At 42.8% G+C, this 15,517-nt stretch overlaps 1 protein-coding gene across 5 annotated transcripts in view; it reads left to right on the top strand.

The window, feature by feature from the left end:
• tcf7l1b (transcription factor 7 like 1b) overlaps window positions 1-12,965 on the top strand; it is a 34,247-nt gene extending 21,282 nt beyond the window's left edge. For 2 of the 5 annotated variants that reach the window (XM_074671020.1, XM_074671019.1), the window contains exons 5-12: window positions 5,994-6,129; window positions 6,513-6,615; window positions 7,635-7,718; window positions 10,673-10,816; window positions 10,936-11,095; window positions 11,211-11,318; window positions 11,475-11,526; window positions 12,090-12,965. In XM_074671020.1, coding sequence (XP_074527121.1) covers window positions 5,994-6,129; window positions 6,513-6,615; window positions 7,635-7,718; window positions 10,673-10,816; window positions 10,936-11,095; window positions 11,211-11,318; window positions 11,475-11,526; window positions 12,090-12,565 — 1,263 coding nt within the window. In that variant the 3' untranslated portion in view covers window positions 12,566-12,965. Of the gene's footprint in view, window positions 1-5,993; window positions 6,130-6,512; window positions 6,616-7,634; window positions 7,719-10,672; window positions 10,817-10,932; window positions 11,096-11,210; window positions 11,319-11,474; window positions 11,527-11,732; window positions 11,762-12,089 lie in introns of all 5 variants that reach the window. The other 3 variants (XM_074671018.1, XM_074671017.1, XM_074671022.1) reach the window with 2 other exon arrangements.
• Window positions 12,966-15,517: the final 2,552 nt, after the last annotated feature.

The raw sequence follows: 15,517 nt of genomic DNA, 5'->3' as shown, positions 1-15,517 counted from the left end.
CCACATGCCCCTCTGCTGTGCTGCTGCTGACAGGGAGCCAGGCTGATTATGTGCTCATTACTCCAGTGGAGGTGGGGAGAGGGAGAGTGGGAGCAGCAGGCTGGCTCCCCAGGCCTGCAGGCTCCCCAGGCCCCCACACTGCACTAATGAGATCAGGGGGAGCGGATGGGCGCACACGGGGGGCCAGGGATTACTGCCCAGGGCCAAGAGGAGCCAGAGAGAGGGAGAGGAGACACCAGCGTGGACTCCAGCTGCAGACCTGTGCTCCTGCAGTCATTCTGCACGCATGTGTAAAATCTGACAGCTTTGTTTTGTTTTGCTGATGGAATATCTGTCAAGACCTGCTTGTAGCCACATGTGTGTCTTATATGTAACATGCATGTCAACTATGCATGATGTTTGTTTACCAGATATAGAATTTAGAAGCCTATTCATTTCAGCAGCTCTGTGAATCCCTAAGTCATCCACGGCGAGCCACCACATGCACACCGTGTTGATTTTTTTGTGTCTGAATGATATCATCTCACATTCCTGTGTTAGCCTGCAGAGATCAACACAATTAGAGTTAAAAATGGCTTTGACATGTCAAGTGAGCTTGGCAACAGGCCAAGAGCATGTTGGAAAAAAGAGAATCAGAGCATTCAGCTGATAGGGAGAGTCCAGGGGAAGACCGTGGTGTCACATCCCAGATTGGGTCCATAAGGCCTGTATGCTAATCGCAGTCCGCTCCGGCCTGAGATCCTCAATTATTCAACAGACAGGTTTGTTTAGCATTCAGTAGGTACTGCTTTTTGCTAGTAAGGGCGGTGTGGTGGGGGGACTCAGCTTTCCTGTGAACACACCAAAGCCCTCCACACACACACACACACACACACACACACAGACACACACATGTCCTGCACCCCCAAACCCCCCATATAAGTTGCAATGTTCAGAGGTCTGCCTCTTCATGAATTAAACATCAAAGAGGCAGCAGGCCAGGTGAGCCAGCACAGGAACCTGTCAGCCCGTCAGGAGTGTCCGAGCTGGACCAGAGAGGAGAGGAGAGGAGAGGAAACGAGAGGGGAGGAAACAAGAAGTGAGGAGAGAAGTGGAGAGGAAATGAGAGGAGAGGAGAAGAATTGGAGGAAAACTGAGAGGAGAGACCTGAAAGAGTAACGTGTGTAGAAAAAAGACAGGAAATGAGAAAAGAGTATGAGAAACTATAGGAGAGGAAAGGGACGAAGAGGAAACGATGGGTAAGGTAACAAACTGAAAGAAAGTAAATAACATTTTTGGGGATGAAAGAGGAAAAGGAAACGAGAAAGAAAGCTACTCTGTAGGTTCAAGGAAAAGAAGGAAAGAAGAAAGGAGATGAGAGCACATGGATGGAAGTGACTGGGAAGCAGAGTGAGGAAAAGGAGAAAAGAAAGGGAACAATTACGAGATAAGAAAAATAAAGCAGGGGGTAAAGAAAAAGGGGGTTGGAGGAAGCAAAGGAAAGGAGAGGAATTAAGTAAAGAAAGGTTAAAAAAAAGAGTAAGAGGGAAGAGAAAAAGTTGGGAAAACAGATGAAAGAGGGGGAAAGGGAAGGGAATATGAGGATAATAAGATAAGTGGATAAGAGATTGAACAAATTGGAATTAAAAGAAAAGACAAGATGAAAGGAGGCCAAAAGAAAACAGAACATGAAAGGAAAATTAAAGTAAAAGGGGAGAAGAAGAGACAGTGAAAAGAAAGAAAGAAAGAAAGAAAGAAAGAAAGAAAGAAAGAAAGAAAGAAAGAAAGAAAGAAAGAAAGAAAGAAAGAAAGAAATAGAAATGTTACCTTAGACAAGAAACAGACAGTAAGGGCAGTACATGTGTCTCTCCTGTTTCTCCAATCAGACTCATCCTGAAGGACACGACACTTCACAGTCATTAACACTCTCCTGGTCATGATGTCAGAGCTGCTCTCTTCCTCCTCTTAGCTCAGTCACTTCATTTCTCCTGACGCTCTGTTCTCTGTGTCTTTACTTCACACTGACTCGTACTGTTAGTCCGGATAAGCCCGGGCTGAGACTCCTTCATGAGGGAGACCTGACCTGAGAGTCCGTGTGTCACAGACTGATCAGATCAGGACACAGAAATGTGCTGATCTTCACTCACATGAACGTCCCTCTTTGTTTGAATACTGTGTTTACGTCTGGACTAATTGAGACACAGAGGGCCCTGGTCCCGTCAGCCTGTCATAAGTCACTTACTCACTGAGCTGTTTAAGTCAATTCAAGTGCTCAGGTCTGGAGCAGCATTCTTCAGATGCCTTTTTGTCCTCCTGCATGTGCAGTCCTCCGCTCTCGGAGCTTTAAGGCGCTTTAAGTTGAGATGTTAATTGAATATGTGCTGTTTTTTCCTCCTCTCTGAGCGATACATGTGCTCTCTCTCGACCCATATTCTGTCGACAGACCTTTGACTGGGGGTCCGGTGAGATTTACCCGCTTTGCATTAGGCAGTGAACAACCGGGATCCATCATGAAATCAAAGGCTTTGAGAGGACTGAACTGAATACTGATCTGAGGGTCTGCAGCCCTGCTGGGCCACTGCAGGGATGAGATCCTCTACAGAAATGTGATAAGGAAACTCTGAAACGATCAGAGCCAGCTTGGCAGAATGAGTGAAATTACAGATGAAAATAACCTCAACATGTTTATTTGCAAATGCTCATCTTTACAGTAGATCCCGCAGAGATTTGTCCACATTTATGTCCACAAATTTTCATTTTCTCCGATTTATCCAGTGACCCCTGAGGATACGCATCGGTAACCTGACGCCGCTTCGCCACGTATTGTTTTAAGCTAGCATATTACCGCCATCCAGCCTTTCAGAGGCGACGACCTTACGCAAAGCACACGTTGTCTCTGTGATGAATGGCATACTTTTTGAGAGCCGTTGATTTTAAGGACATACGACACGGCCGGTCCCCCCTCTCTCATGTCCGCTTCCTGTTGGCGTTGACAAACAAGGCTTGGATTTCTCAGCATGCCAGGCATTCTTTTCAGCCCCGTCTTTCCTGGAGTTTTGAAAGGCCTCTGAGCCTCCCACCCAGAATCACCGAGCATAAAGACACACAAAGCTGCGGGGTTATTCAGTTTGTTCTAAGCTCTCTTCCCCATCGGCTGTTTGCCTAGTAATTCAATTCAGATGTGCAGGATCCAAAAACATGTTTGCTTGAATGAAATCCACCCCTCCACCCACATTGACCAAGGACTGTGCTTTTCTTAGCGCCGTTCCAAGTTGGACAGCCAGGCGAGGTACTGCCACCTCGGCCTTTTTACTCTCAAACCGACTTAAGAGACGGACATCTTTTCTCTGCGCCGCCTCAGCAACTTTCTCCTGTATTTTCTTCCTCTTTAAACCTTCCTCTTACCACGTCTAATCTCCCTAAAACCAGCTCTGGGTGTTTTCACTTGCTAGCTCAGAGTTATGCACGGCTGCAGACCTGTTTGCAACAAGCCCGTCTATGTCGAGAGCATGATTTCTTGTCCGTGGATGGAGATACCATCTGGTTCCAGGTTGCCCTTTATCTGTCCTATCACGTAGATGTTGTTTATATTTAAAACACGGCTCATGTTCCTTGTGGTTTCCTTATTACGCTCATGAAACCAGACGTATGAAGCCGTCATGGGCCTCAGGAATATAACCCCTACACATGAGGCCCAGTGAAAGACGGCATTGACACATGAGTGTTTAGTTTAAAGTGGTGATTTAAAAAAAAAAAAAACACATGCTCTGCTTTCAGAGCTCCAGAGAGCTTTTTATTATCCAAATTAGCTCAAAGATGATAAAATGTGATTTAAATCACAAATGTCCTCATTAAAAAAGAGGAATTTGCCTGATGAATTAGCCATCTTTGTTCTTAATGGAAAAACTCAAGCAGGTAGGATCCATTTCAGACTAGTTTTGCATGTGTGCGACCTGCTAACTTCATTTTTCCTCCACATTCTGATGTGAAAGGCAGCCCTGAATCAAAACTCCTGCCTTCAAACTTAGAAATGTGTTTAGAGAGCGCACGATTGGTGTATTCCAGGATATGAATAATTAATAGGCATCATTTCAAATTCTCACTGAAGTGCTTCCCAAAATGTGCTGGCACCCAGGTCTAGAGGTCTCGAGCAGCCCTCACAATATAGGGAGAAACTCAGGCATATTGTACACCAAGTCAAACAACAAAGCACAACTCAAATATACATGACGTGAGGGACTTGGGGTTTCAAACCCAGCAAGTCAACACTATTCCTGCCATGAAGCTCTATCAAAGCATTTCCTGTGTTGTTGTGTTCAATCCTGTTTTCTGCGCATCTTCACACGCTTTGACCTCGTATGCTCCGAGCCTGGAGAAAACCAAGAGCGCAAAGAGATCTTAATATAGCAATGTTTAACACCAGTAAATATTTTCCCCTCTCTCCGTTTGGCATTAGCAGAATCAAAGCGTGCTTTAGATCGCGGAGAAACCAATTTGCTAAAGGTTTAAGAAAGGAGGAAAAGGTTGGGTTTAACTTGAAAAAAAAAATGGGTGGCAGGAAAAGAAGGTACGATTTGGAACAATTCTGAGCAGCGTGAAGCAGGAGAGTGTACAGAAGTCTCAATGCAAACCTTGTTCCCGAGCAGACCACATTGGAGAGAGACGAGAGGTTGAGGAGGGGGTTGGGGAGGGATATTGAAGAAAGGTTAGCCTAGAGGAACAAGACTCCTTTCTCCCCCCCACCCCTTGACCCTCCCATGTGACAAGTCGAGCCAACAAGTGCTCCATTCAGCGCTGCAGCCAGGGGAAATGACTGCGAGGCTGAGCGAGGCCTAATGAAAGTAGAGACGCTGGTTATTATTGTTATTGTCTTCATCATCATCATCACCATGGTAGATACAATCCATCTCAAGCTGCAGAGAAGTACTGCAGTGTAGTAACACATGGCGGTTTAATCCATCCATGTGTGTCAGACAGAGTGGGAGATGATGTCTCCACTTGTTTACGGCTGCCTGGTTTACCTTTGTGTGATTGTGTTTGTTTGTGGCTCTGCTGTGACTTTTGGACTCGGTGGCACTGTTGTTTTTCTTGTTGGGCTGAACAAACAGTTCCCTCCTCGGCTAAATGTCTGTAATGGTCTTGGCATGTGTCAGTAAGGCCTTTTTTAGTGTTGCTTGGTGCTGGTCCAGATTGCATCACAGGGCTGGTCACACGCACAGACTGTGATGTTTGCCATGCAGGGCATTCACACACGAGGGCCTGTTTACTGCCATCCTTTCTCCTTAACAATGACAGTCAGAAATCCTGTGTGTGTGTGTTTACAGGCATATATGATTCCTATGTTGTATATGTAAATTAGGGATGGATTTTTGCCGATATCAGATATGCCGATATATCGAAACCCCTTTTGGCCGATACCGATACCGATAATCACAAGTTTGTTTATTTCACTGTAAAGAAAGCCAAGTCTATCCTGTACTGGAATTTATATGTTACTCTTATTGTGACGGTCTAATTTGTTTAAGAAACACACATAAAACAAGACAAAAAACATTTGATTTTACCATAAATAAGAAATGTATTATTTTTTCAAACTCAAGACATTCAGTATTGAAATACAGAAAAATAATTTCTTTAGATCACATGAACTTTAAATGTACAATGCATTTTTAAACATAACCAAGTTGCATTTGATTATTTTAGAGCTACTGTAACAACCTGGTGACAGACACAGAGCTCTGCAGTGCAAATAAATGAAGTGCTACATTTTATTTAAGGAGCTTATTTTTCAGATGGAAAATAATAATAATCCTAACTGAATAGCACCTTATCGGCTGTGCATATTGACAGAAATTTTCATATCTGCCGATAAACGTGTTTTTAAGCTTTTATCAGCCGATACTGATATTGTGCCGATAATATCCTGCATCCCTAATGTAATTGTATTTGTTACTCATTGTTCACTTCTGGCTCATTAACATCTATGTTTTTTTCTGTTTCTTTTTCACCAACAGTCCAATAAAGTCCCTGTGGTACAGCACGCCCACCACGTGCACCCACTGACGCCCCTCATTACCTACAGCAATGAACACTTCTCCCCCGGAACACCTCCAGCACACCTTTCCCCTGAGATCCTCGACCCAAAGACAGGTAAACCCTTTTAGATGGATTTTGCTTTAACCTCAGTATATCTCTTAAAGTCAATCATGAAACTGATAATTTAAGCACTGAAGAGCCCATAAAAAAGTTAGCTGTGTCCCCAGGCAGGTTAAATCAGTTACAGGATGTAATTGTAGACACTTATTACAGTGTAACAACACATTTTGAACCTTCAAAGTAGACTCTCCTCTGCTACTTGAGAGTCATACAGCTTCTTGTCTTAAGATGTAAATAAAGGATGGAGCAATAAAAGCACAACAAGATGATGAAAGGAAACTTTTCAGGGATGTTTTATGATGAATTATTTTGTGCTAGCGTGTCAGCTTCACAAACTTTTTAATAACTGCTTTCCTTTCTCTGCATGACACCTGCAGGTATTCCTCGAACGCCTCACCCATCAGAGCTCTCCCCGTACTACCCCCTGTCTCCCGGTGCCGTCGGCTCCATCGCACACCCTCTGGGCTGGTTCATGCAGCAGTGAGTGTCTCTAAAGCTCAGATTTTCACACAGCTGATCTGATTTTTCCAAACAGTTATGTCATCATACCAGCTATTTGCTTTAAGACTGAAGAGCGTGTTACAATATTAACTCTTATTAATGCCGACCCAGATTACAAGATAAATCTTTTTTTAAGCCTACATTTGTGAAAAAACTAAATCTGGTAAGAAAAACTGATTGGCAATTAGAGGTGTCCCAGTCCGATATTGATATCAGATATCGGTCCAATATCAGCAAAAAAAAAAAATATCGGTATGGTATCGGAATGCATCTAAAATCTCCGATATAATCAGTCCATTCCAGACTCCGCTCCCGCTGTTTTTATTTGATTTATTTAGGTTATTTTCTGTGTCTTCTAATTTATTATTCATTCTATTCAATTACTAGTATATTCTTATATTTAATGTTAAGATTTCTGTTACCCATTGGTTAATAATAAATGGGTCAGTTTTTCCTCATACCTACTGTTGCTGATTACTGTTCTTTGTTTGAATAATATCACTTAATCAAGCCTTTTCTAACATGACAGACATACTACAAAATAAGTAACAAAAGTATGCATGTTTAATGCTGATATCGTATCGGATTAATATCGGTATCAGCCAATACTCAATGCTGCAGTATCGGTATCATATCGGAAGTGAAAATGTAATATCAGGACATCCCTATTGGCAATAACGCTAAATTCAACTCATTACATAAAAGGAGGCTGAATAAAACGTGATCCCACGTTTTACAGATGTATTTTATCACAAACTGCACCCTGCACATCATCAGCAGAATAATAATTTCAAACATTTACCAGAAAGAGCTTACGATCATTTATGGCTTTTTTCAGCTTTGGTAAATTAATTATTACCGTGCTGTTCCCCAAGTCTGGGATTTGAGTTGATGAGTAGAGGATTAGTGCCGCTGGGCTAGCTGTCAGTTTTGTTTGATCCACCTCGCCTCGCAGTTTTCACTCACTCTCTCCTCCTCTGTCTCCCTCTGTCTCTCAGGCAGGGTCAGTCCATGTACTCCATCCCTCCGGGGGGATTCCGTCACCCCTATCCAGCGCTAGCCATGAACGCATCCATGTCCAGGTGAGCATATCAAATTCAGCAACACCCTGACCCTCCCAGAGGGTGACACCCAATATCTCTTATTTTTTTCATCATTTCCTGCTCTTTAATGGACTCCTTGGACTTTAAATCAAATAGAAAGCTGGCAAGCCGCTTTTTTTTGGTTGGTTGTCTCTCATTTTAAGCTTTTTAAGCAACATTGGACATAAAATAGCGCACACAGTGTTTTGTGAAAAACATAATGAGGTCAGAGACTATCAGCAGTGTCTAAGTCTGCGGCTGACAGGTCCAGCTTTTTAAACAGAACCAACACATTATTGGCATTCAGCTCTGCTCTCCTGTCTTTCTCTCAGAGCTAAACTTCTGTGGTCAGGCCAGTGTTCTTAACCACACACACACACACACACACGCTCACATAATGCAGAGATGAAAGGGCCGAGAATCGATTAGGACAAATCAAAGCTCATCTGAACCTACACGTCCCATCAGACTTAACTCTCTCGCCCTCTTTCGAAATAGAAAAGATTTGTAGCTGGCCTTCCTCTGGTAGGATGAGAGGAAATATTCAAAGGGTTCTGTGGGATCGATAGCAGGTGTAGCTCTGTCCTGGGACAGGCTCACACGCACAGGAACATAGCTCATAGGGGCTCTGTTGCACTAGTTGAAGCATCCGCTATTTCACAAATCGAAACGTTTTCATGTCTGAGGCCTGACTGCTGTCTCATGCAATTGGAGACCTGCTCTATATTGGCATTTTGTTCTTATGACTTAACAAGATTTAACTTAAAAGCTGTGTTTCTGTAGAGAAAAATAAAGAGTGTGAAAGATAAAAAGAGAATGGCACCAGCCTCGTTTGTTTGAATGTGACCAAAAGACATGAAAGCTAATGGGAGCTTTTATTTTAACCTCCTGAGACCTGAGCTTATGTCTGGTGTGCATTTTTTATTTCTCCTTGCTATTTGGTATGAGTAATACATCATAGGATAATAACTAAACTTGGTCATTGTAGAGGAAGTTGTTAGTTGTTTGTGGTATTATTAAGTTATCAGTCTTATTGTTTATGTTATTGAATTTTATCTGTCACCTTTCTCTATTTTACAAGTCTAGAAGTCTTTGGCATATAACCCCCGACATGCACAATGTCCCTAGATGTGACTAATAGGTCAAAGTTTTAAAGAATGAATTATTATGTGTCTGAGAGGCAGAAAAGTAATGTCACTGTAATGCCTCCAAAGGCCCATTTTTACTCCCTTTCTGTACAAAAATGTATACGTCCTTTTCAGATGATGTCACCGCCACTGCTCACATATTTCCTTTACGCTGGTATTGCTGTTACCAATACTTCCCCTAGGGGGCGCAGCCCAGAGTCAAAAGTTAATGACAACAACAAACTCAAAAACAAATATGGCGAAGGTATTGGTAATGTACCTCTTGCTTAAAGGCATAGACTGTATAAAATATGGACGTTGTCTCCACAACATCACCCGTCTGTTTCTGATACAGTGAAATGAAGCCAATCTGTGGATGCGGCCATATTGGATATGATGCGGGCTTTGAGTTTCCTTTCTATCAGCTATAGGGCGCCTGTCAGTCATGTGAGCTGAGCTGTGTCTCTGATTGGACAATCAAATGATACAAATATCTTCTTAACCACCGAGTTAGAAAAAAATCATCCACTGTACAGTGTGTCGATAAAGAAATCAGCGTTCCAGACCCAAGCTGTTTTTGAACCAGGCTGTAAATATGATTTTAATTAAGTTTTTTTGGCTTGATTTGACTTCTAGTCTTAAGCGGATCCTCATTGGACAGCAACTTTTAGCACTTCCATATAGGCTTCATTTAAAAAAAAAAACTGATGTTGCCCCTTGCATTAAAAAACAAAAACAGAGCCAGTGTTGTGGTTGGTGAGGCCGTTAAATACAATGTGAAAGTTCTGCCGTTGTTGTTTCTTCTTTGTACGTACCGGGTGGTAACCAACACCGCCGCATGGTTTATGGTGGTAGTGCTCCGTTTTGCCTGTATCCGTAAATTTTGTGGAAACGTGCAGAAGTGAAGGCAGAGCATGGACAGAAGGCCTCAGGAGGTTAAATATATGAAGCCTGCCTGTGTGCTGGTACTTCATTAGCCTAATCTGGATATTTACTGAGTTGTGAAACAGTGAATGCAAAGGCATAAAACAGCACCTCCTTGCAACATGAGGTTTTTCATGTTAGAAAATGAAAAAAGCAGCACGCTAAATTGAAGAGATTCTATCCAGTGACACATTTATTTTAAGTTTTTCACTCACATTTTCTATTTTAAAGAGCATATAAGCTCTTTATCAGGTTGAATGTGGATGATTTCAATGCTTATAAACAGTTAAAACAGCCTGTTTTCAGCAGTGAAAACTTACTCTCTATCGTAGGTGTAACATGAGGTAAAGCCGATGACTGTCCTCACCTCATGTGAGCGCAAGGCTTCACTGAGCGCTGTGTCTCATGATAATCTGTGTCATGTCAGAGTTAGAGCAGTTGTTTTTCTTAAACCATCATTAACTCTGCTCTGTGATAGAAGCGTAAAGGGCTTCATTCCCCATCAATCGCCACAATGCTCCTTTGTGTGAACAATTGGAAACGGAGAGAGACACTTTGTGAAGGTGTTCTGTGTGGACGGTCGGCTCCGTGGTCTGGAACGTGGCACGGAAAGTGGTTTCAGGTGTCACGGCCATGCTATCGCCATGGTAACAACACACTCCACTTTTCTCCAGCCATGTCTGAATAAAGGAGCTTTTGAAAAAGTCTTTATTTGAACTAAAAGCAAGCATTTCCTTCATTGTGCGTGTGTGTGAATTTGGTCTAGACGGATGCAGCAGGCGCTGTGAGTTTCAGCCTGAGGGTGAAGCAGGGCAGCAGTGTGCAGAGTTAACTGAACCTTTGCTTTGTCAGATTAATGGACGTCCTCTGTTAAAAAGTCATCTCCTCTCTTTGCCCTCTCAGTTTGGTGTCCAGCCGTTTCTCCCCCCACATGGTGACTCCGCCTCCACACAGCCTCCACCAGACCGGCATTCCCCACCCCGCCATCGTCTCTCCGGCTATCAAACAGGAGCCCCACAGTGATAACATCAGCGCCTCGATGCATGCGTAAGAACATCTGAAATAGTCCTATCAATGAGTGCACAATATTACCCCTTGTTTGCTGTGACCCACCAGCACTTCTCACACTTTATTAACTGCATTGTCTCTGTCTTTCCGATTAGCAGGAAATCCCCTGTTCCTCCTAAGAAAGAAGAGGACAAGAAGCCGCATATAAAGAAACCCCTGAATGCTTTCATGCTGTATATGAAGGAGATGAGAGCCAAAGTGGTGGCAGAGTGCACTCTGAAAGAGAGCGCCGCCATCAACCAGATCCTGGGAAGACGGGTAAGTGGCACAGACACAGATGTGCTTTTGAGTCTGCTCTATATATTTTTGAGCATGTGTGTGTGTGTGTGTGTGTCTTTGACAATCCTTTGATGTCTCCTGTTTGTGTCTGCAGTGGCATTCCCTGTCAAGAGAGGAACAAGCCAAATACTATGAGCTGGCAAGAAAAGAGCGGCAACTGCACTCGCAGCTCTATCCAGGATGGTCAGCACGAGATAACTATGTGAGTAACACATGAGCATAGATCCAATCTCATACAAACACTTTAATTCCCACATGAATCATCCCAGTATGGTTTTGTTGTAGCAATGATACGATCTTTTGGGTCGTTTACTTTCACTTTGAAAACATTTTTAACGGCTTTGCTCTATCTGCGCAGGGAAAGCGGAAAAAGAGGAAGAGAGACAATAAACCTGACTCCAAACCAGAAGGTAAGAGGCCTTTTCTTCCTGACCACCTCTGTTTATTTAATCTGCACTGACTCGAATGTGAAAGAAAAGTTGTTGAAACTAGTGGCGAGAGCTTTGTATTTCTGTTCAAACTGTGACCCTGCTCCTTTTTTCTCTTTGTTTTCTGCATGCATTCTTTTTCCTCACTAACACAACTTCTTTCCCTGCTCCTATACTTTGACAAGCAGCTTATGAGGTTCAGTGCTAATAGTGGGAGGTATGTCTGCTGTGTTGCAACTTGGTGAACATTGTAATCCGCCAAAATAAGAGAGCATTCCACACTTCAGTGCACGTTTTGATGTAGTGTGTGGTGTTTTTGCATACCATCTGAATCTGTTTAACATCCTGTTTCCCGCTCCCCGTGGTAACATTATACAAAGTTGATTTGAGCATGTCATGTTTCACAGTTTTCACCGCCATCACTGTTGCTGTTTTAATACCCACTTGCTCACTTCAGTCCTCGGCCCCATTGAGGGACTTGAACCAGATTTTCATCCAGCAGCAGATCCATAATTCAGCCTCTTCCTCTCCTTCACTTCCCACAGACTTCTCCATAAGAAGCAAGAAGCAGTGCGTGCAGTACCTGCCCTCAGAGAAGATGTGTGACAGTCCTGCGTCGTCTCATGGCAGCATGCTGGACTCGCCCGCCACTCCCTCAGCAGCCTTGGCCTCCCCTGCTGCTCCCGCCGCCACCCACTCTGAACAGGCCCAGCCGCTATCGCTCACCACCAAACCAGAGGGGCGCATGCACCACCACTTCTCCTTAGCTGGGAAAGCCTCTGGATCCACGTCCTCTTCTTCCTCCTCTTCCTCATCCTCCTCTCAACCCTCCATCTCCATCCCCATTGGTACTTCAGGTAGCCAGCCGACTACACCTATCCTCACTCGGCCGATCCCCTTCACCTCCCTGCACCCTTCCATGCTGTCCCCTCCCTCCCCCTTCCATCAGGCGGCGCTTCACTCCCATCATGCCTTGTTCCAGTCGCAGCCCCTCTCCTTGGTTACCAAACCAACCGAATAAAACCGCAAAGGCATTTTTTCCCTCATTTATTGTGCTGTATATTGCTTTTCTTTTAAATAGGTATTAGAACAAGTTTTTTTTCTAAATAATGAAAAGGAAGAAATATTATTGGTCAATATTTGACCGTCTCCTTTTCTACATCTCTCAATGAAAAACAAAAATGTATTTTTTGTAAAGTTTACTGCAGAACTGGTTTCTTTTTTTGATGCATTTATCCATTGAACCTCTTGTATAAAAGAACCATTGTACATAAAGTTTCTTTATAAAACACAAAAAGGAACAAAAAACATGTTTTCTTTTTAGCCAAAAGCTGATTAATGTTAGTATTAAGTTGAAGTCATAGTACTGGCCAATAATTGCAGCCCCTCCTTTTCAATTCACGAGTGTGTGCCCCTTCTTTGACCTGTTAAATAAACATTTGAATTGTTTCTTAAAAGAAATGTCTCTTTGTTTTTTCACCTTGTTTTTCTCACTTAATAAGACAACGCTTCTTTAACAAGGTCATGCGGTTTGGGTTAGTGTACTCATAATTTTAACCACGGAGCACAACAAAATGATAACTGCCTTCTGTAGGCGTTGTATCGTAGATTAAATGAGCCCTATAATTTATAACAGCCTCACACACATGACAGAAAAAGTCCACAACACACCTTTCATTCTTTAAACCTTGTTGTGCTTCAACTCAAAACAGGGATCATCATTTTAGAGCCCTGCTGATGGTGGCAGATTTTAATGATTAATAAAGCAGAATGAGGCTAACCACAGTGGAAAATGAGCGTCTGATCCAGGGTAACAAAATGTGAAGCCTAAAATAAATACAAATAAAAAAATAATAGACATCTGCTCCCTCTCGGAGTGCAGCGTCCCACAACAATGACAGAAAAGCAGGTCAACCTTGTCCCCACACGCCGAACCCTGCTCGGGTTCCCTGTTCCTCTTGCACTTTTTACTGCATCTTTATTCACCGTTTGGCACGCGGCTTAGGCTTTAATTAACTCAGAGGTAATGGGATGGAGCCCTTGGGACCTCATTAGGCATTTCAATTAGTGAAAAATACACAAGGTAGGTTACAGTTTTTGGTGGCTTTGGAGATGAGGAGTGGTGCCAGGGATGGACCAATTACATCAGGGCAGGGGGGGTGGCTTGGAAGAGCCCACCGAGCCCCCCCTAAGCACCTGGAAAATATTGCCTTATAATTTCCATCACATCGTGGAATTAACCTGAACAGACAAGAGTCCAGGTAATAGACAGTATCATCAGCATACAATGTCTGTCAAATGACACTGCCAATTACATGATTTAAAGCAACAGCAATACCTTAAAATGAACTGAGGTTAATCTACAAGCTGTTCAGATGCTTTGGTCATTTACTGCTTTCATTGTCAGAGCATCAGATTAATAGCACAGATGAATAAAAACAGCTTCACAGAGGTGGACTGAAGATGTGTTTGCATCTGTGGCTCCACTCTCTGTCACCTCTCCCTGCTCTGTTTTCAGCAGTCATTAGCCGCATTAACCCTTTGCTTGTTTGCCAATCTATCTTACATCATTCCAGACACAAACCACCACACTATATCGCCACACTGAGCTGCTGCTGCTGCCGCTGCCTATTTCACCGGTCCGTCAGAGAAATTACAGGTAATGAGTTGTCAGCAAAGCCTGAAAATCTGCCTCCTCAAGGCCAGACATCCAGAGCAACGTTTGATTCTCCTCAGACAGGACTGTAATAATGAAACTCGGTCCCCAAATGACTTCACATGTGCTGGTTACAGGTTTTTCTTTTAATAAGTACAGTCCCCTACCTTGACCTGCTTATTATCTCCCATCAGTGCCATAAAATTGAAAGAAATCTCTTCAAAATGTAATTGTTGAAATTCCTCACATTTATTCTGTAGTAAATATCTATACATGTGTGATACCTAGAAAATTCCCATGCTCCTCTCTGAGTGTTATACACCCCTGTTTATCCAGAACAACCTACCTGGTTGCTGCTCCACTCAACATCTGCCATGTAAGCACAAGGTCAGATTTAATACATGTTAATTTTTGCTCATTAAATTCTTCCAATCTCTTGCCAAGGTTCTTTTTTGGGCCTTCCTTTGATCTTGAAATTATTCCAGGTTAACCCTTGAGTAGTTCTCATGCGTAATAATGCTCAGAGAGCTGTCATGTGATTAAAATGAAAAAAGGGGGTTCATTTTTATGGGTAACAACAGAAAAAACACACTATCCAGCCTAAAAACCCATCAACTCAGGGTGTTGCTGAGTATGTCCTCACAGTATTCAGTTTGTCACGCGAAGAATAATATCAGACCAAGTAGAATAAACATCACCATGTGTCTTCCATTGACTCATGACCTTATATTCCCATTAATAACAGGATGCAGTGTTTGCTTCACATGTGGTTTTCTCAAAGTGAAATTAATTGATTGTTTCGGTAACATTCAGCAGGCTTAGCAACACTCAGCTGGTGCCTTTGTGTGGATAGGTATGGCTGCTGTGAGCTTAAGAACCTCCTTAATGTATTATTCATACTCGTTTGACCTTAAAGACGGAAATGCAAATGATGCTCAAGAATGAGAGGGATCATCGGACTTTTCAAATGTCAAATAGCCTGCTACAATTAAGACACATTCATTACAAGAACCCACAGGTGTCCCGCACCCAGCTGGGATGTAAAACACCTCCAATTAGCATTACCGTGATTACCTCACCTCTGAAGCTGCTGCACATCTGCAACTCTTGTCCTGATAAATCTGAAATATGATTTTTATCGCCCCAGTGCAACATGAAGTCACTTCATGTTCACTTTTTAACTAAATGCTGTTTAATTCTCCAGATTAAAATATTTTATGGCTTATTTACAAATTCTGAAGAAATTACTGTATTAATAGCTAATGAAATTACATGCAGATAGAATAACCCGGTGTCTGAATATGCTCTTATTACATT

This window comes from Halichoeres trimaculatus, unplaced genomic scaffold (assembly GCF_033239565.1).
Source record: "Halichoeres trimaculatus isolate MK-OKI-2021-1 unplaced genomic scaffold, fHalTri1.1 fHalTri1_scaffold_5, whole genome shotgun sequence".
NCBI classification, from domain to species: domain Eukaryota; kingdom Metazoa; phylum Chordata; class Actinopteri; order Labriformes; family Labridae; genus Halichoeres; species Halichoeres trimaculatus.
This window is presented reverse-complemented; position numbering and strand designations above follow the sequence as displayed.